General features: G+C 42.2%; 1 protein-coding gene across 1 annotated transcript; it reads right to left on the bottom strand.

The window, feature by feature from the left end:
* Positions 1-13,627: 13,627 nt before the first annotated feature.
* Positions 13,628-16,889, bottom strand: txnipa (thioredoxin interacting protein a). Its single transcript, XM_076755275.1, has 6 exons — positions 16,503-16,889; positions 16,027-16,102; positions 15,766-15,913; positions 15,277-15,636; positions 14,876-15,178; positions 13,628-14,766 (listed from the first exon to the last, which is right to left on the bottom strand). The coding sequence occupies exons 1-6, from the start codon at positions 16,756-16,758 to the stop codon at positions 14,719-14,721; spliced, it is 1,191 nt and encodes a 396-aa protein (XP_076611390.1). The 5' UTR covers positions 16,759-16,889; the 3' UTR covers positions 13,628-14,718.
* Between the last annotated feature and the right edge of the window lie 3,370 nt (positions 16,890-20,259).

Raw genomic sequence — 20,259 nt, 5'->3', positions numbered from 1 at the left:
CCAGCCTTTTACAAAGGTCCACACACACATTTTTGAGTCAGCTTGGTGGTGTTTCCAAAGTAGCATCCACCAGGACACTCATAAAGACTCAGCAGTCACACTATAATGAACAGACCATAGACTTTATCACTGTCTTGTCATTGACGATTTCTTACAATATTTCAGTTTGACAGCTCATTCACGATTTATCTTGGAAATAGCAGCTGACAAAACAATTTCAACTCAAGGTCCACTTTCTCGATTTTTTTGTTTGTTTTTTGAGCTTTTGTTTATGTCATCACCAGACTGAGTTTGCAGAGTAATCATGGGAGTTTACATGTTCAAACCTTCCATGATTCTGAGCACCTCATCCGAGTGGTTTCATTCTGACTAAAGAGTATTCTCATCCTGAGCCTCATCATTCAAGTGTTTGCTCTGGTGACTTTTTTCATCCATTGTCTATACATCTACACACCTACACCCACTTATCCTGCTCATGATCATGGGGGCTGGAGCCTATCACCAGGTGGGCAAGAGGCAGGGTACAACTGGACAGGTCACCAGTTTGTCACAGGACTGACACATACATACAGACAAGCGTTCACACTCACATTCACACCTCTGGCCAATTTAGAATCTCCAGTTCACTGAACTTGCAGGTCTTTGGCAAGAAACCTGCCCAGACTCAGAAAGACTTCAGAGAGAAAGGCCCAGCTGACCAGCAGGCTCCAGTCCTCTTGCTCTGAGGTACTAAACACTGATTGTGCTGCAATTTGAACTGAGTAAGTTTCTGAGTTTCTGTCTCAACAGCCCTCAAGTGGCTCCCACACACACAGTCTTCAAAAAATGATTTAAAACAGAGCTAACATCATCTGGGCCACAAAAGGGGTGAAACCAGCACATCTCCTGAGGTCAACCTCCCATTTTAGTGTCTACACACGAGGTCAGCGAATCAGAGCAGCTATCAGGGGGATCAGCAGTCTCTAGACAAACTGAAACGATGTCAATGTAAAGTCTTAAAAGTATAAAAGTAGAGACCACAAGTCTTACATCAGTTTACTCCTGTACTGCATTGTGCTCCACTCTGCCTCTCAACTAAAACTGCACAGTACACGTCCTGTCTGCTTAGAGCACGGTCACTAACAGCCACACACCTGGTGACACGTTTAGAAATCCTCCTGTTTGCTATCAAAACTTCAATAGGATGATGGATTCCAACACATCCTTTCAGCAAGCTAGTCACACTTCCATCCCAGAGTCTCCGGGGATTTGTTCAGATTTATGTCAGTGGTCAAACATGGCATCCCAGCTGTGAAGCCTATAGAGCCACAACTTTGCAACCCAAAAGTATTTCTTTAGAACTGACCTTTAAAGCATTAACTAATGCCTCATACAGACTGCCTTATTAAAGAGGGTGTTTGCAAAAAGTGGTTTCTGTTGTTTCCTCTGCTCATATAATTCTGGAGGTAGGAGTTCAAAGAAGAACCTCATTGGGAAAGTAAACGCTCATATCTTACTATAATATCTAAAAATGTAGCTCACCAGCCCATTCATTCTGAAGATGCTAACAGAACAGACACTACACCTTACACAAGCTTCCAGGTGACAGTACAGCTCAGCTACGGTCCAGCAAAGTTTCTTCATATGCCTCAGAGGAGTCCCGGGGTTGCCAGGTATGGAGCCATGTTTACAGAGCATTAGGTAATCTGATGAGAACGTTCAGAGAAAATTCTTTTTTGTTTTCCATCTGTCAAGAAAACAATCTGTCAATCCCAGGTTTTATTTTAGATGAAAAGTGTACAGAATATAGTAAATCTGGAATGGACAACAGAGACTGATGGATGCTCAGTATTTTACTGAGAAATGAAATACATTTTCAAGGACAATAATACAGTATACTTCATTTGCTTTCTTTTTGTTTGGCTGTGGTCTCCTGTTACAGACTTCTTGTCTTCTTCTATGTTTACACTGTCTGTTGCTCCTCTGTTTACTTGTGCTAATAAAAAAACATCACAAAATCACAGTGGCAGTGGCTCCTGTTTATGTTCTAAATGCTCAAATTGTGACATGATATTTTTGAATGTGTGTGACATTTCGGAAATGTTCTACACAGTTTACAGTCATTTATTTGGTAATTTGCTTGTGTATGTGCCCCAGTGTGTCATGTGACTGGTAATTCTAACTGTGACCACTGTGTCAGATCCCAGCCCAGAGCTGTTCCTGTGTGGAGGCCTTCACTGAACACATGAAGATGGTCTCATCTGATTCCGAGTAAGACAGGAAGCAAGTGTGGTTTTCAAAATATTAGACTGTTCCTTAAGCAATATACTTCCATCTGTTCATATTTAAAAACTGTACACAGATCAAGACACTAGACACCATGCCCACTAAAAAAGGTTATCTTAAAATCAAGTCCTGTCTTACCATTCTATTAGTTTTTCACTTTGAGACAATGGTTCCTTATGTGTTGCTCAAGCCCTGAGCACTTTGCAGCCATGCAGAAACATGAACAGCTGCACCTCCGTTTTTCTGTGTGTGCAGGATGAAAACATGTTACACAACACAAAGGCTGTCATGTGATCTGTGAAGTGTAGCTGTACACAGCAAGTCTGAGGACAGCCATGTTACTGCGGTACAAAGTGAGACAGCAGGCGGGGTCTCCACTGTGAAACACTGCTGAATGTGAGGAACGTGACATCCTTTAAGTGTTTACCCACAGGTCTGCCTCAAGGACAACCACACAGCAGCTGGAGGATGACGCGCATTACAGAGTCTATACAAAATAAAATGGAAATAAAATGACATTTGTGCTGCAGATGACTACAGACTGCAGGAGGTTCATGTGCTGAAAAGCTTCACACTCGTATATGAGATAATAGGTGCATTGTATAACTCCACTATCACCCCCCAAAAGCAGTTCAGGAAACTCTGTCTCATCTAAATTTGTTCCATTGTCTTTTTGGGGGTTTTTTTTGTGTAAACTACATGTTGAATTGAACCTTGTGTGTATTCTTTAATAGTTGTAGTTCATACACACTTCACCCTGTAATGGACTTTGTTAGTGGTTTACACCAACAAGGCTCCACCTCGGCACCCTGAGACAGATGCTTGCACACACCAGCTCTCACTCAACTCCTTTTTTCACTCAGCAGGAGGACAAACCTTCACCGCCCTCCAGTGTCGCTGAGATGTCCCTCTAACCAAGTTCTTAGAGGAATGGAGGTGTAGAGTGGTTTGTCATACACACAACCTTCAACCAGGAGACTGGGGTTGTGAAACCTACATTGAAAAGTGAATTATCTTTTCCTAAGTAGTTTTGGTGCCAAACCAAACCAAACTGCAACTGCTTCACCATTTTGTGCATCGCTGGGATGAGAACATGTTGGACAGCAGATGCTCTGAGCATGTAGTATGACCGACCTGCAGAGAGTTAGTTGAAAGGCCAGTCTGTCTCATACAGATGCACCGCCACCTCCCTTTTTGGCTATCCTCTGGCTTATGGGCATGTTTTTCCAAGTGTATGGAAACTGTGCTGAACCCTAGGTAGGTTGAGGTGAGAGTTGTAACCTACATTGACCCTCTGATGATTCTCTCCCACCACTTCGTAGAGATGAAGCGCACATTATCTGTGTCACATGTCTGGACCTCATGCCATCATCACCGAGAGCATTTTCAGTCAAACTAGTGAATTCAGTCTTGTGCTCTGCCTGGACTCATGGGCTGTAATGTTTGTCAGATGAACACACAGCAGCTCTACTGTGCCGGCTACAGCGAGTGAAGACAGTTGAAGGTGACAGTTTTGTCTTGGCCAAACAGCAGTTGACAAGCGAGTAAGCCAGCTGTTTCCAAGGACAAGAATAAGTTGTTAACCTTTAGACATTTTTACTGCGAGCAAATCCATTTCATATTTCATTATATTGCAGGTGTTATTCTACTGTGGCCTTTCCTGCAAAAATATACTCTGCACATCCAAGATAAAATGCTTTGCTAAAATTAGTTTTCATGTCAGGAAATATAACTTGAAATCACAACAGTTATCAAATCCAATAATCAATCAAAAATCAAATGAAAAGGCTCATGGAGGACAGTTCTTGGTCCTGGTCCAATGTTTTAGTCATGATTAGTCACATTATCATTTCTCTTTTCTATTTTCTATAACCCTCGTGTCCCTCGTGTTCATGCAGTGGCTCTCGGTTTGCACTTTGTTATGAATGCTTTATATTGCTGTGCACCATCTGTAATTAGGGGAAATAAAATCTGAAAACTAGATGCTGTGGAGACAGCTTCCATTTCCCAACCTTGAAAATAGGTGCTGTTATATAATGACATGGGGGGAGGAGCTGCAAGATTGAGGTCAGGTGGAGGTGCCCCTGTCCTCATGGTGGAACTTGTTTTGCAGTTGGTTTGCTGAAGGTGCAGCCAGACATTCCTCACTCCCTCAGTCGGCTTATTTTGTCCTCATCTCTCACTTGTTCTCACATGCAAATCCACACAGTGCACAAGATCTGCAGGTTCATGTCCTCATATCTGTGTGTGTGTGTGTGTGTGTGTGTGTGTGTGTGTGTGTGTGTGTGTGTGTGTGTGTGTGCGTGTGTGTGCGTGTGCGTGTGTGTGTGTGCGTGTGTGTGTGTGTGTGTGTGCGTGTGTGTGCGTGTGCGTGTGTGCGCGCGTGCACGCATGTGTGTTGCATGTTCTATCTTGTATGCTGCAGTTGGCTGTGTTGCTGTGTTTTCCCTGTGGAGAAGCTGACTGAAGCTGTGTGTGCAGGTGGAGAAGCTGTTTGTGCAGTTGGAATAGGTGTGTGTGCGGGTGGGGTGGGGCTTGTCTCTGAGCTGTTGATCCAGTTGGTGGCTAGATGGGTGTTTTTCTTTCTGGGCATGCTCAGACAGCAGACATTGCAGACTGTTGATGTTTTTGACTTGAGAGAGAACTTCCTTCAGGCTACAGATAACAGTGAGCTTTAAACACACTGAAGGTCTGTGATTCACATAAACTTAGTTATTTTGTTTTGAGACATCATCAAAATTTCACCACCATTCTTTATGTATTTGTATTGCTATTCTTCGGAAGCAGTTTTCCTTGCAAAAGGGAAATAAATCTAAATCTAAATCATCAGGTGTCAATGCAGCACATTGCAAACGTTCTACATCCATTTATTTTGAGTGGTTTAAAAATGAACGTAAATGTGTCAGCTGCATGTTTGCTGTGCACATCAAGCCATATTTTGGTGCCTTTGCACTACATCAAGCATGTGGTGAAAAGCAGTTTCCAGCTTAATTTCTGTTCCATCAAATATCAGCAAGCTTGCCCAGTCCCGTTTCCACCATCTGAGAAATATCTCCATGATTACATAAGTTTGTGGTTTAATGTGCCTTTATTTCCTTGATAATAAAAACCTGCTACAATCATTTAACAGGTAGTCCTGCCTGAGGTCCTCAAACTAGAGCCAGCAAGCGCTTCCCACGCTAGTTTTATGATCAAATAGGACTGTGCCAGGCTGTGGCTGGGAGTGGATGGTTATATATATCATTACTTTTGTGGTCATTTGATGGCTGTAGACTCTCTGGAAGATGGCTGAGCTTAAGAAGGACAGCCTGACACATTCAGTGCTGTTGACATTCACTCTTTCAGAGTAAGAGTAGCTTCACAGTGAATATGCAAAGAAGCAGAGGGGATAGATTTAATTCTGTCAAGACACATGTGTAGCACACACAGATAAGGATGGACACGTGACCTCCTTTGGCAGAAATCACACTGAAATTCCAAAATCGAAAGTAGCCTCACCATCAGATCAGAAAGTCCCTCTCGTCAGAGGCCAACTCACTACAACAGAGGCACTGTAAAAAAAAAAAAAACAACTTCCCCCAGAGAATACTGGCATGCCCTGTCTGCATGCCGCATGCATGAACAAAGACTTCAGCCAATCACAGAATGCATGGCAGCAGACCTCAGCCAATCAGTGCTCTGCAGGTGTGTCATGAAGAGGAGAGTTTGTTTGTGTGAATGGTTCTAACAGCAGAGAGAGAGAAGTGGGGAAACCTGTAAAACTTCTGAGAAGTCATGATGATGGAATTGTATAAACAGAGAAACTACAGCATGTGTCATGAACCTCCAGGCTCTCACGATCCAGTGATGGCCATCTCAGAGTCATAAAGTCATGAGTTACCATCATAATCAAACATGATCTCTGCCTCATATAACCTCCACCCGAGCTTCTTTCCTGTGGCATGTCTAACATTTGTTTAATTAATGTGTCTGAAAAGTTAAATACAGTCAGACCAAAATGATCCCGCTCAGGTTTGTCATATGCTGAAGCTTCAACGAGAATGGAAAGAAATAATGAAATGGTGGCAGTTCAAAAGGAGCCGGAGCAGAAAAGAAACGCATCAGATCAGAATATGTGCCTGGACAAGAGAAGATTTTTGGCATTTATTGTCATGGTCAACAGTCCTGTTGAAATACAGAGGAAGGCAGAAAGGATTAAAATGGTGTTGGACACTTCCAGGAGGTTCCTGAATGTCTTGCACATATCTGGAAATATGAGATGTTAGATCTAGATGTTACACTGAGGGAAGGATTTACAAAAAACTCAGACAACTGGGTCTGTCTTATAGAATGGCCAATGTCATGAATGGCATCAGTTTGGGTGGACACTGTGAATAGCTTTCACAGTGAAGCTGTTACAATCCGGTAGGTGGCGGTAATGCGACAAGTGTGGATGCCAACTGCCGCAAAATTGCAACGAAGAAGAAGAAGAAGAAGAAGAAGAAGAAGAAGAAGAAGAACAACAACAACAACAACAACAACAACAACAACAACAACAAGACGGAGACGGGGGGGGGGGCACCGACCTTAGCCGCACATCTACCGTGTAACGTAAATCACATCAATTACTAAACCGGAAGCTTCACAGCTAGAGAGATGTCCGTCATCGGCAGGGTTCCCTCACGTTCCTCTCAGGTAAGTACCGCTCAGGTCTGTTAGCTTCCATGTTGTTAGCTTGGATTTATCCCTGAACTCTAACCGGAAACACACGCTGTTTTCCGTTTGTCTGTCTAGGTGCATCAGTCCAGTGAAGGAGGAAGCGTTTGCTGTGAAGAGATACAGAGGTAACGTGTTAGCATGTAACGTTACAGTAACGTACGTGATGTGATGTGAATACTCACTTCCAGTAATTGTCAGGGTGGAAATTGCGATATGGCACAGTTAAAGAGGATCTGAAAAATGAAATGAAATGAATGAAAAATAATAAACGTCTGGAAGTAATCAGAGTAACAGCATAGTGGTTACTGAAAAACTGCTCAGTAACTCCAATGTGTGCAGCTAGTTTGACCAATGATAAGAGATCATCCACTCACACTAAAGTCTGGAATGACATCCCATGTTGCATTAGAGCAGTAACTTGTACTACACGTCAAACTGGCAAATAAACACTATCTGATGGACCAAATACAAATGCCATGTCACTCCACTGAAGACTGTCCTCTGCAGTCTCACTGTCGCTTTTTATGTTTTGCTGTTGTCCTGCTTCTGTTTGTATTTGTGTTCTTTCTTTTCTGTGCTGCAGAACAGGAAGCTGCTGTAAACCAGATTAACACTGTATTGTGTTCATGTTTCACAGACTAACTTAGATCTTTTCACTAGATAAGCTTTTACTTGTCAGACAATATGGACCATATTTCTGCTTTAAGATGTTTGTCAAAGCTGCAGATCGTCTGGCTGATCCCATTTCAAAATACTTTTGAGAATATTGTCATTATGTTATGATCTGGTAACATGATAATAAAGTTGTGACCATGAAACAGAGAAATGTCTTGTGTTCCCTATGGAGTCACTATTTATTGTTAAAGGATGACTAGAAAAACTACCCCTCTACATGCATGAAATCAAGGAAGTATTTCATGAAACCTTTGTAAAAGAACATGATGTACTTTGCTAATACCACATGACCCTTACTACTAACTTACTTTGGAAAAATAAAGCTCATATTCATAACCATTGAAATGGAAATATAAATTGGGTATATGTAATGCATGAAATAACAAACTCATGACTTTTTTGTAAACAATGAAGTTCAGTTCAATAGTTCAGTACAATATGAATCTAATAATAACGGAAATATGACTAATAGTAGTAGCAGTTGCAGGGACCATCAGGCAGGGCCATGGCAGGAGCTATAATCCACAATCCAGGTTCAGCCACTGTCCATGGGAACCTGCCAGACAACAAAGACTCTGGTGAAGAAGCTAAGTAAGTAATGTGCATTAATGGAGCATGAATGCACACAGATGGAGAGGGAGGGAAGGCTAGAGGTGCTCAGTGTGTCGTGGGAAGTCCTTGTGCAGTCTAATCCTATAGCAGCATAACTAGGGGCTGGTCCAAGGCATGCCTGAGCCAGCCCTAACTGTAAGATTTATGTAAAAGGAAAGTTTTAAGCCTACTGTTAAACTGTGTCTGCCTCCTGAACTGAGACTGGAAAATGATCCAGTTTTGGATCAACTGGAGACTGGATACTGCTGCCCACTGTGTGACTGAGCCATGAAACCTGCCTACTCTAAGTTCCTCCTCTGAGGGTTTCTCATACTGTGAGGAGAATCTGGTGGGTCCAGGAACACCTCATCCAGCACAGCTTCATCACATCATTCAGATAATCTGCAAAACATGGCAGATTCTCTCTTACTTACATTTGACTGTCATGTTTTATCAGGGCTAACATGCAGACCAAACCTAAATAAAGTGAATTATGTGTGAATTGTGTATTTATTTGAGCGCTGAAGATACTTTTCCTTATTTCTTTTTTTTCATTGTCACATTCTCTCTTTCTGTGTCTGTTCTCAGTAATTGCACTGACCATGCTCTTTATGTAGAACCATAGGATTATATTGTAGAAGGCCTCAGTGGTGATGGCTCAGCTTCTCCAGATGACTGAAGACTGTCCTAGAGACAAGAACTGCCACTGAGCCTGGAATCATATTAATAATTAGAATAATTAGACTGCATCAGTTCCACTAAATAAACTGGCAGGGATATTTGAGTAACTCACAACATGTCTGACAACTGTCAAAGCTGTGTCAGAGTCTGCAGGGTCATAAGTAACACGCAGCCCTCCTCCTCCTCCTCCTCCTCCCCCTCCTCAAGGTCCAGACGAGGTCTCTTTAGTGGTGTGGATATTGAAAAAGCCTGAGGAGCCACACAGGGAACAGTGGAATGTCAAAGTCTTTGCAGGTAGCAGTAGCCTGGACAGCTGTAACATTTGTTTATGGATACCAAGCACTGTGACATACCCACAGCATAGTCTACTTGTGTGGACCTACAACAGACGCTAGCCAGATTAGCTACGCAACATGCCAAAGCCAAGTTCAACAGGCTAATATCTCTCTAAACAGCATTATGACTTTCAGATGTACAGTATAATATCAGGGATGTATGACACAGATGGAAGCTGTTTTACAGTCTTTAAGATAATAACTGTAAGCATTAGCTCTGGTTGTTCTACCCAGGTTATTACAGGCATATCTGTACTCTCATGGGTGTTTATAAGAAACATGCTTTGTATCATAGCTAACCTCAGGCTCATGACCAGACTTGATGAGTGAGCACAATGAACTTTCTGAGGTGAATCACAGCCCATGCTGAGAGAGCAAACGGCGGGAGGATGAGGAAATATGCTTCGAGGAAGCCAGCTCAGAGGCTCAGAGGCTGAGTGTGTGAGTGTGTGTATGTGCATGCGTGTGTGTGTGTGTGTGTGACAACATGCAGCTCTTGAATGATCACCCTCGTGAACAGCTGCTTTAGCCAATCACAGGCCGTGTTCAGGAGAGAGCACGCAACATGCTATCATTACACATTGGTAATGATGTTGCTAGCCACGCACACACGCCTTAAGCTTGAGGGCATGTTGTGTCAGGTTTATTTAAAGAGCTCAGAGAAATACAGACAAATGAGTCATAAAGAAAGTACAAAGTGTATCGCTGCTGTATTATGAAACTATATACATAATCCACACTGACCTGTGACCTACATGTGAAAATTTACATGTATTTATTTGAAGCATATTTTCATTTATGGGGCCACTTTTTCACGTTGATTAGCTGATATTCAGTCATTTCAAATATAAAGTCGGATGCCCTGCCATGGTAAGCTGGTGGAGTCTCTGCTGACCATGAGAAACAGCAGTGACAGCCGTATCTTACTGTTTATGAATGGGTCCAATGTGGGCACATTGTCATAAGTGCGTCTACTCAAGTATAGAAACACAGTGAGTGCAGATGCTTACGCAGAGGTGACAGGCCTCTGTGGTTTGGTGAGGACACCTGTGGGTTTTGGAGTTAAGTAGACAGTGCTGCAAAAATTCAGCAAGTGTTACAGAAGAAAGCCATAAACCAAATATTACTACACATATAAGATGAGTAAGAATTGTAGTTAATTGTAAATTCATATGTATTCATGGACATACTTAATGCCTTTATACAATCCCTGAAACCCCAATCGCAATAAAAGAAATCAAGTATTTGAAAAACATGTACTAATGAAGTGAAGGTTGAATATGCTGTAAAGAATTTGATTCTCCAGGCAAAATATTATTTACTCAAATGTAGATTTTTAATATCTGCGCTTGTTTTTGAAGAATTGGAAAATAAAGTGATAAAGTTTTTTGCTTTTATTAGTATTAGTGGCAGTCATGTTTTCAATTCTCTCGTAATGAACTAAAGTGATGTTGAACAGACGCCTGTTTGAACTTTCTTATTCAACAGAATGTGAAAAAAAATAAACTTAGGAATGTCCGTCTTGAAATGAAAAGACTCTGACTCACCAGAGGTCATCCTTGGAAACAATTTGGAAAAGTCACAGACTTTCAAAAAATACTTTGCAGGTGATTGGAAGAATCTTCTGTCTATCACTGTCTATCATAAGCTAACTACCCACCAGTAACAACTAGTCAGATCAACGCATTGTACAAGAGAGCTGAAGTCAGGAGAATGAGCAAAATGAGCATGTTTTCCATGGAGAAAAGCCTTCAGTGCCGTTCTTGGCTCTTCCTTCATTAAAGAAATTATCTCCGGCTCTGATAGAACTGATGCTATAGCAGCATCTACACTAAACTCTTTAGCCACCAAACAGTCATGCTGTCCTCACACATGCACCAAAAGAAAATAATATAAAATAGATGACAAACATGTCCTTCTGAGGGGTGCCTGAACCAGTACGCACATAGCACTTACTTTTACATTACGTCAATTCATCATGGCAACTGAATAATCTTCTCATTCAGATTTTGGATGCCCAGCAGGCAGCTTTCACTATTTGCCATGGCCCTTGAAGGGTTTTCTAAAAATTGAAATGGTCCTTGATAGGAAAAAGGTTCCCCACCTCTTCTGCTCTACTATATATGTATATGCACTCACATGCACTCATGTTGTGTCAGTTATGTAATATTGTTCTGTACTAATAAAGTGCTGCATCACAGGTAATGGAAAACTGAAGAGGATCAGTTTCTTTTCCATCTTAGTCTTTCTTGGAAAGCAGGTGGACAGTGAACATGTGTGACGCACGTCAGTCAAACAGACACTGACCATTCCATTTGTTGACACTTGCACTACACGTGGCTGCTCCCTCCCCCTCACCCACCCATTCACACACTGGTGGGACCACACTTGGAAACTTTCCACACCTTTACACACTGTGACAATACTTCACCACATGTCAACACCTGTTCTTGTTGTTGTTCATATGCATATTTTATGATATGCATATATGTATCTGACAAGCTGAAATTGGCACAGAAACTAAGGGGAAACTACATTCTGCTGCCACTGGACATTCACAGTTGAGAAGACATGTTTGCTCTTCATGGGCATAGTAACTTTACACTGCAGCTGAAAGTGTCACAAACTGCGATCCTGCCCACTCCAGTGACACAGTGTTTACAAGGACAACACACAACATAACAAGGACAAGATCCCTCACTGGCTTACCATACAGCAACACTGCCAATGGTATTATGCAACAAGGGCAGGAAAGGACCATTGGACAGCAATAAAGTACAGTGCATGTGGCTGCATTGTGGATGTAGTATTTTAGGCGCACAGACGATTATAGTATTTTGGTAAGCCATGCAATGTGAAGCCAAGTAAGCAGGGCAGAGTATGGGAGAGAGGAAGAGGATGAAAGCTGCCCCAGAAGGAGCGAATGAGAGAAAAACTACATAAAATATTGAGTTTGCTCTGTTTCAAATGCTTTGCCTCTTTGGGATAAAACTAGGTTAAAGCCTACAATGGTTATTGCACCTATTGTACAGGTACCAAAGTGTTGGTGAAGCAAACAACATACTGACAATTTTGTCCTAAGGTTCATCCTCTGGGGAGCAGCACTGTGCTCCGTAAACTTAATGGTATCTGAAGACCATGAGTATCCATTCTAACTTTCTCATGGCCACTCAAGCCTACAGCAACGGAGATACAGATCCAGAGCAACAGCCCGTGTCACAGAGTATCTCACAGATAAACAGTTTCCTTATCTGCTGCTCTCAGCTGTAAACTGGCGTCAGCAGCACAGAGCAGAGCACATATTTCAAAGGGAAAACATTCATGCACAGGTCTCTGTCTGCACGGCCCACAACGGGAAAGCTGGCTGGATTTTCAGCCACCAACTATTCTGCAGCATCCATCCAAATGGTTCAAACCAGCTGCTTGTGTGTCTCGGAGGCCAACATTGTGCACAAGACCTGATCTACTCCAACATCTTTGTCAAATTATTTAAAAAATAAAGTTTGCCATCTTTCTGATAAGCTCATCAAAATTGTTCCTAACTGTGTTCAATCACCCACATTTCATAATAGTAATCTTCACTTGCATTAATCTTAACTGGTAACTTATTTGGCCATGTAACTACCCTCCAGGAACCAGCATGCACCATGCAAAAACAGTTCTAGTCATCTGTAACAGGTGTGGGTTGTAGGCAGAGATACTGGGGTCTAGAGGGGTTGGAGTGTGTTTTGATGTCTTCTATCTGCCTGTGAATTTTATTTTGATTAACACATGGGCATTTGAGATAACATTCATTGGCTTCTCTGTTGCTTGTAACTTGTGACCAAATCCATACATTACTGTATCTAAGTCTCAATAAAAAATAGATCACAAAAGACCCCAGATTATTCTACGGTATGTGGAGGCTTATGCATTCTAATACATAAAAAGAAGTCTTTTGTTCAAAATACTGTGGAGATTTTGAACAACAGTTTATTCTGATAAATACTTCAAATAAAATCACTTATAACCCAGTAACTCCTGATAATTAGTGAAATGTGAGAATCAGCAAAGTGAAAAACGATTTGTTGCCTAAGTGGGTATTCCATTAATAGACAGACAGATGCAGAGATCATGATAGTCCGGTCTGAGGTCTGTAGAAAACAGTGATCCCGAATACGTCTAGGCTTAACCACCAGCGGGGTCAAAACACTGATTCAGGCCTCAGTATAATAATGGTTCATGCAATGACGTCACTCTCTCCAGACTCTGCTGGAGATCGCCTGCCTTTTCCTCACACATTGCTGGTCCTACAGAGAAGGCTGAACCTAAACTTTGATTAACAGACCAGAACTTGATGGTTGAGATCTGAAACTAAGGTTAGAAAGGAAATGCAGACACACTGAGTATTTTCAATATTTCTTTAATAAAAAAAAAAACAAACCCATGGGGTTTCATACAAAAAATACTTCTTACTTCTTAAGTATCAAGGATGCATTACAAACATTCTTTCTCACAGATCAGTCTTGAACAGTGATTTTCTTTGCGTCCTGAAAGAACAGAAATTGTGAAACCACCAGAGTGTAGATGTCACAGTGAAATGTTGTCTTGGACAACTGCAGATCAGACACAATGATTATCCGCACATACCATGTGTTCCATGATAATGGAGTGTGCATGTTGAATGGATCATGTTTGGCACCTTACGTGTCAAGCTAATCACTAAAGTGGAATTTGGAAATCAAATGTGAGGTTCCAACAAGTCGAGTGTTTTACTCAGAGAAAATTCACTCTCCACATCAAAAACATTGTTCAAACAAAACAGAAACTCTTGTAGGCAGTAGTAGAGCAAAATGCATTCATCAAAAGTGCAACAAAATAAAAGGAATAAACCACATTTTTTCAAACATTGGTACATAGTATCATGGATGCTGCATGAAGTTCTATTAGCATCAAAGAAGGATTATTCTACATGCTGTATTGCTCAAAGGAGACAATATTCCTGACACATCGAAACGCAAACTAACTGGACTTAACAAAAAGATGGTTCCTCTAGTGAAATCCCTTACAAATACAGGGTTTAACTGGAATGACAAAGCATCATGAGGAAAAGACGAACCCCAAAAAAGCAAAGATGTCACAGGAGGCTGGGGGCTGACTCATACAATGCTTGGCCCCAACAGCAAAGTCATAAAGTGACTTGTGAATGGACAGTGAGACCCTGACAGTCAGAGTCTCTGGAAGGGACAGCTTATTCAGAAATGACCTCCAGGTCCATGACCTGAAGAGCACCAGGAGGAAGACTCAAGATCAGCATAGGTGATGAAATGCAGTGAAAGAACAGGCAAGTGTCTTTCCGTCCATCTCCACAGTCCTGGCATTTCTTCTCCATCCAACACACCTCCTCTGGAGTTTGGACCTTCTGGTCCCTTTAAGTGCCTTAGATGAATGGTCCCTGAGAGCTGGACCACAGTTCTAGAATCCCTGCTGAACTTCAGCAGACCGGCAGCATGCGAGCGTTGCCATTGTACTCTTCTTCGGCCTGGAAAAAAGTATATTGTTGTTAGATAGCTGATCCGCAGAAGGAAATTTCTTATTAGCTCGGCAGAAAGTAGAGTCACTTATTGAAACAACTAGATAACGAAAGCTACCTCAGTATACGCCGGAGGTGCTGGGAACTGGAAGGCTGGGACGTTCATGAAGATGGGGCTGTCGTCACCGTCAAAGTCATCCAGGAGCGGCGTGAGCGGCTGGTCCAGACGACAGTCGCGAGTGATGTCAGCGTAGCTGGGAGGCTCAGAGGGCATTCTAAGGGACACCCAGCTCTGGGAGGCGTTGCTGACTGAGCCTTCCTGGCTGCTCACACTGTTGCTACGGCTGCCCAGACCAGCCGTCCCAATAACCAGAGGCAGCTCCAGGATCAGCTTCTCACTACCAGGAATGTGGATGTAGATCTGGCAAAAGAAACATGAACACATACATTAACACCGACTCTCAACAATCAAGATAGCCAAAACACTCGGACTACATGATTACATAACTGAAGGCTTACCATTAGGGCGTACTCCACACGGATGATGTTGCAGCCCAGCATGGATGGTTTGATCTTTGGCACCCTGATGGTCTTTCCCTGCCAAGCATCACACATGCCAGAGATGATGTGGTTTCCACGCACTGAGGACAGCTTCTGACGGAACACCTTGGTGCGGCCGTTTGCCTGGTAGGTGTGTTTGGCAATGATGGCAGCCTTGGGCACCACAATCCTGGAGCAGGTATTCTCAAACTTGGCATTGATGCAGATGTCTTCGCCTTCGCAGAAGCCACGGCGGTCAATTTTTACATTCAGTGACACCTGGCCATCGGGAATGAACATGCAGGTGACTTTCTTCTCCTTCATGCCACCTGTGGGAGACTGAGGAGACACAGGACAGTCAGATGAAACTCATCTAGAGACTCCATGTCAAACTGATCAGAATATGTAGAGCATATTTATCTTACAAACACCCTGAATATTCCTCTTGACCTGTCTCCAGAAACTCACCAGCAGGTCTGGGGTATTGACGTCCAGAGGCTCCTCCACCTCAAAGGGTTTCTTGCACTCAAGCGTGGGCTGATGTGGCCTCTCCATCAGGGCTTTCACATAGTAATGCACATAGCCAAACTTCCCCTTATATGACGACACAAGCTGCCTGTGAGAACACGAGTGAGAAAAATTAAAACCAAAACTATTTTATACAACTCAATTACAAGCCATACATCCCAAAATGATGTGATGGTGATGAATGAAGAAAGGCTGCCTTACCCTTGCTGAGGGAGCTCAAATCCAAAGCTGTACTCGTATTTGTTGCCAGGCCTCAAGACGACTGACCCATCCGCATCTAGAAGAAAATCAGGTATACTTCATCAATGACATGTTTGTTCATTAATTCTGTGACAGAAGCTGCCTGAGCTGGACTTGACTACTGTCCCCTGTGAGGCTGGATGACACTTAATGATTCAACATGGGAGAATGAGTGTCCACATGTCAGCTCCACGAGACTTTAACTAGTCCACCCATTCCTCATCATCAAGGACTAAATTCGCTCTGATTTAAAAAGTAGAAGCAGTAAAACCACTGAAACGATCTTTCCTGACAACGTTTACGAGTTACGATAAGCGACGAATTCATTGACACTGACAAACGTTTAGAAGCCGTGCTAACTTGTTAAAGAAGTTAAATAAAGTTGACTGTGGTGATATCTGAGCGTACAGGCTAACATGATGAAGAAGCGTCCGTACCTGTGGGCTGGTCGTCCAGCTGCAGGACCCCTTCATATCTGAGGTACTCGGCCTCCTGTCGGCACCGCTGCTTGCCTTTAGCGTACTCCACCTTGGCGCAGCCCAGACCCAGAACCTTCATCGCGGACACACGCGTCACCTCGTTCACCTCCACTTGTACCCGGCCAGACAGCTTGTCCCCGCCGCAGTAAAAAGTCTTGCTGGGGTCCGTAAAGACAATTTGGAAGGTTTTCACTCTCTTCGTCATGGCCACCATGATCGCGTCTGTCGGATATCCAACAAAACTACAAAAAAAACTGATCTCAAATGTGTTGAACTGCTGTTCGATTGAACCGCTAATGAGCGATTGATCGTAACGGGAAGCACCAGCTTCCACCTGTGTCTGCTGTAAACAAAGGGAACACTGCTCGGTTTTATATGACGAGCAAGAGCGAGCAGCATGGCTCAACGCGTGCACACCGCTCCCATTGGTGGAAAAACTTTGTTTGTGTCAGCTCTAGCCAATCAGTGCTCGAAAGCGACGCGTGGACACGGCGTGGCTGAGAGGATGTACAGCGTGTTCAGCAGACGTGAGCACAGGAAGTGGAAGGTGGGCACAGAAACTAGAACATTTGTGGTAAACAACTGGAAAACAGGGAAAGGTTGGCATGAACAAGAGCGTCGATCTGATAATGAGTCATTAAAGTGTGTCATTATCACAGTCTAGTCAGTTTATGAACACTTTCATAGGGTTGTGCTGGAAGTGCAGCAAGCACATGCACATTTTTAACACAGTGAAACAAAAAGTAAAAAGACTAGAACACATAATACTGTAAAGAGAAAATACAGTGTGGGTGTTGGCTACTGTATGAAACTGTAATTGGTACAGTTTTTACTATGAATACAATACACAAAATAAGTACAATTAATATGTATTTGAGCATTTTTCGGCCTTTATTGGAGATTTGACAGTGACAACATGACAGGGATTGCAGGCAGAGACATGGGGACAGTCACACGGACATTGTGGTGCATGGTTGACCCCTTAACCTGGAGAAAATGTGTTCATTTATGTTTGTGTATTCAGGGTTTTTTTGTTTTTCACCTCTGACATGATAAGTTTTATGATTTTAAGACACTGGATTAACTGTGTGGATGTTTCAGACTCTATTAGAGACACAACCTGCAAATATTCTGTATACTTCATACCATGAACTTTCGCACATTGCCTCGTCAATACCTTGCACAGTCCAGCACAAAACTGCACAGCTGCTTCATTTTGTCCATATTGTACATGTTTTTATAGTACATTTGTACTGTCTTGTCTATTTTCTATTCATGCTTCTTGACTTGCAGTATTTGCTTCTTGTCATTCTTTATATGTTCTAGTATAGACCTATTGTTATTCACCAAAACACCAAGGCTAATTCTTTGCATGTGAAAACCTCACAACTAATATATTAGCCAACTGTATCCCTTAAGAGGTGCTCATATGCAGCTATACTACATTAGTAAAACACATTTCGTGTATTGTTCATATTGGACTGTTCCTGGAAATCTTTCACTGCCAACATTTTTCATTTGCATACTCCAAATATCCACACATGATAATTAATGGGTAGTTAAGGTACAATTCAACTGTATCTTTAAGCAGCCATATCGGCCTGGTTAAGAATAGTGATGGTCATGGTTAAATGATGAAAGTGTCCAGCTTGACAGCTGGAACAACACACGCTAGACCTTTGTGTGATTCAGAGCACCCATCCACGCTGACCTCAACATTGAGCTGGACAGTTCATTCATGACGTTGAACACAGCAACAGACAAAATGACTAGTAGTATGGGATGTGAAAGTGGGCTTTTTGTATTAAAGGCAAACATTTACATGCCATCCACCCTGCTCCATATGCTTGAATTGCATGACTGAAACATGACTCTGAACTACTGGAGCTCAGATGGCTCCAAGCTCACTGTGTGTCAACTGTTTGTGCTAATTGAGTTGAAATTTTCTGGGGGAATATGCACCACTGAAGCACACTATCAAATGGCCTGATAAGGGCCTTGAAGTGGATCCTGCTACCTGATGCTACCTTGTTACCTAATCTTCCACACAGCTAATCTGGGGTCAGGCATAGAAAAACAGACAGAGTGGTAATGTAATGTAATGTATTAAGTATTAAGTGAATTAAATGGGTGCATCGGAAAACCTGGATGCAGCAAAATATTTGAGTTTGAATTCAAATGAATTACAAAAGGTAGAGTAAAACGATAACAAACACGTATACTCTATACTGCATATTCAGTACAGCCATGCACAGAGTAACAATAATTTAAGGTAACTAGCTTATGTTTGCATATGTTGTATGTGTGAGCTGAACATTTTAAGATAGAATTTCTTGCAGAGCCGTGGCCTTGGAATGCATTATATAGACAACCATCTTTGTCCATCCTGATGAGGGTTGGGGGATTGTAGCATGCTTTCACAAGCACAGCAGTTACATGCAGAACATTTTGAAATTACAGTGTTGTCACAGAATTTCATGAGTAGAACTCCTGTTGTCTTGAGAACTGGATGCAATGTTACAACATGGAGCTTCATTCATTCCAGAGGAACGTCTTGGTCCAGAAGACATGAACATCAGTCTGTGGCTCTGCCTGGCCGACTGAACACACACACCAATAGCAAACAAAATGATTTTACTTCCTACTTTTGCAGCTGTAATGCGGGTCACAGGTCAGATGATACCGTATACACAGTGTCATGTGACCTGCATAGCCCACTGTGAGATCACATTGTTCCCCTCTGTGAACTTTCACCGACTTTTTTAGATGCCATTTTACCATCCAAAGAATTTTCCCTCATAAATCCTTTAAAGGAACACTCCACCCAAGTGAAAGATGAGGATGAATCATGCCTGTCTGGATGGATTACTGATTGAGCCCAGAGCCATAGCCTGTGTATGAAATGAGAGTAAATTTCTTTTAAACAACGATAAAAAGATGTCAAAGAAAGAGACACAGAGCAACTAAATAGAGATGCAAAATGACTACAAAGAAACACAAAATTGCTTAAGAGACACAAAACAACCAGGAATGGATGCAAAAGAATTAAAAAGCAATCGCCAAGAGGAGCAAAATGACCCCAAATAGGTGCAAAAGACAAAGAAACACAAAATGGCTACAGAGAGATGCAGACAACCATAGTGACACAAAACACACAGAAAGGAACAGAAAATAACTACAAAGAGGCACAAAACAACCATGAAGAGACACAAAATGACCACGTAGCCACAAAACCATCAAGATGCAACATAGGATGCAAAACAACTACAGAGAAATGCAAAGAGAGAGAAGAGAAGAAAAGAGACAAGAACAACTGCAAGGGGCGCAAAATGACCACATAGAGATGCAAACCACCACAAAGAGACTAAAAACAACTACAAAAAATGCAAAATGATGGAAAAAAGGCACCAAACGACCTCAAAGAGACATAAAGCTACAAAGATGCGAAACAACTGCAGAGAAGTACAACTATAAGGAGACACAAAGCAACTATAAACAGCATGGGTGCCTCATGTCGGCCACATATGATTTAGATGTACTGTCACACATTTACTGAAGATAAAGAGGGGCTTGTGTTGTTAGGCAATAATAGCTAGCTAGCTCATGCTTGGTGTTTTGTTTAATAGAGGACCAGTGATGTGCTTGGGGGCCAATGACTAAACAACAGTAAGTCAGACCAATGAATGAGATGATGACAGATAAAGGAAAAATCTGA

This window comes from Chaetodon auriga, chromosome 17, assembly GCF_051107435.1.
Source record: "Chaetodon auriga isolate fChaAug3 chromosome 17, fChaAug3.hap1, whole genome shotgun sequence".
Taxonomy (NCBI): domain Eukaryota; kingdom Metazoa; phylum Chordata; class Actinopteri; order Chaetodontiformes; family Chaetodontidae; genus Chaetodon; species Chaetodon auriga.
The sequence above is the reverse complement of the archived record's forward strand: the minus strand, read 5'-3'. Positions and strand labels throughout refer to the sequence as shown.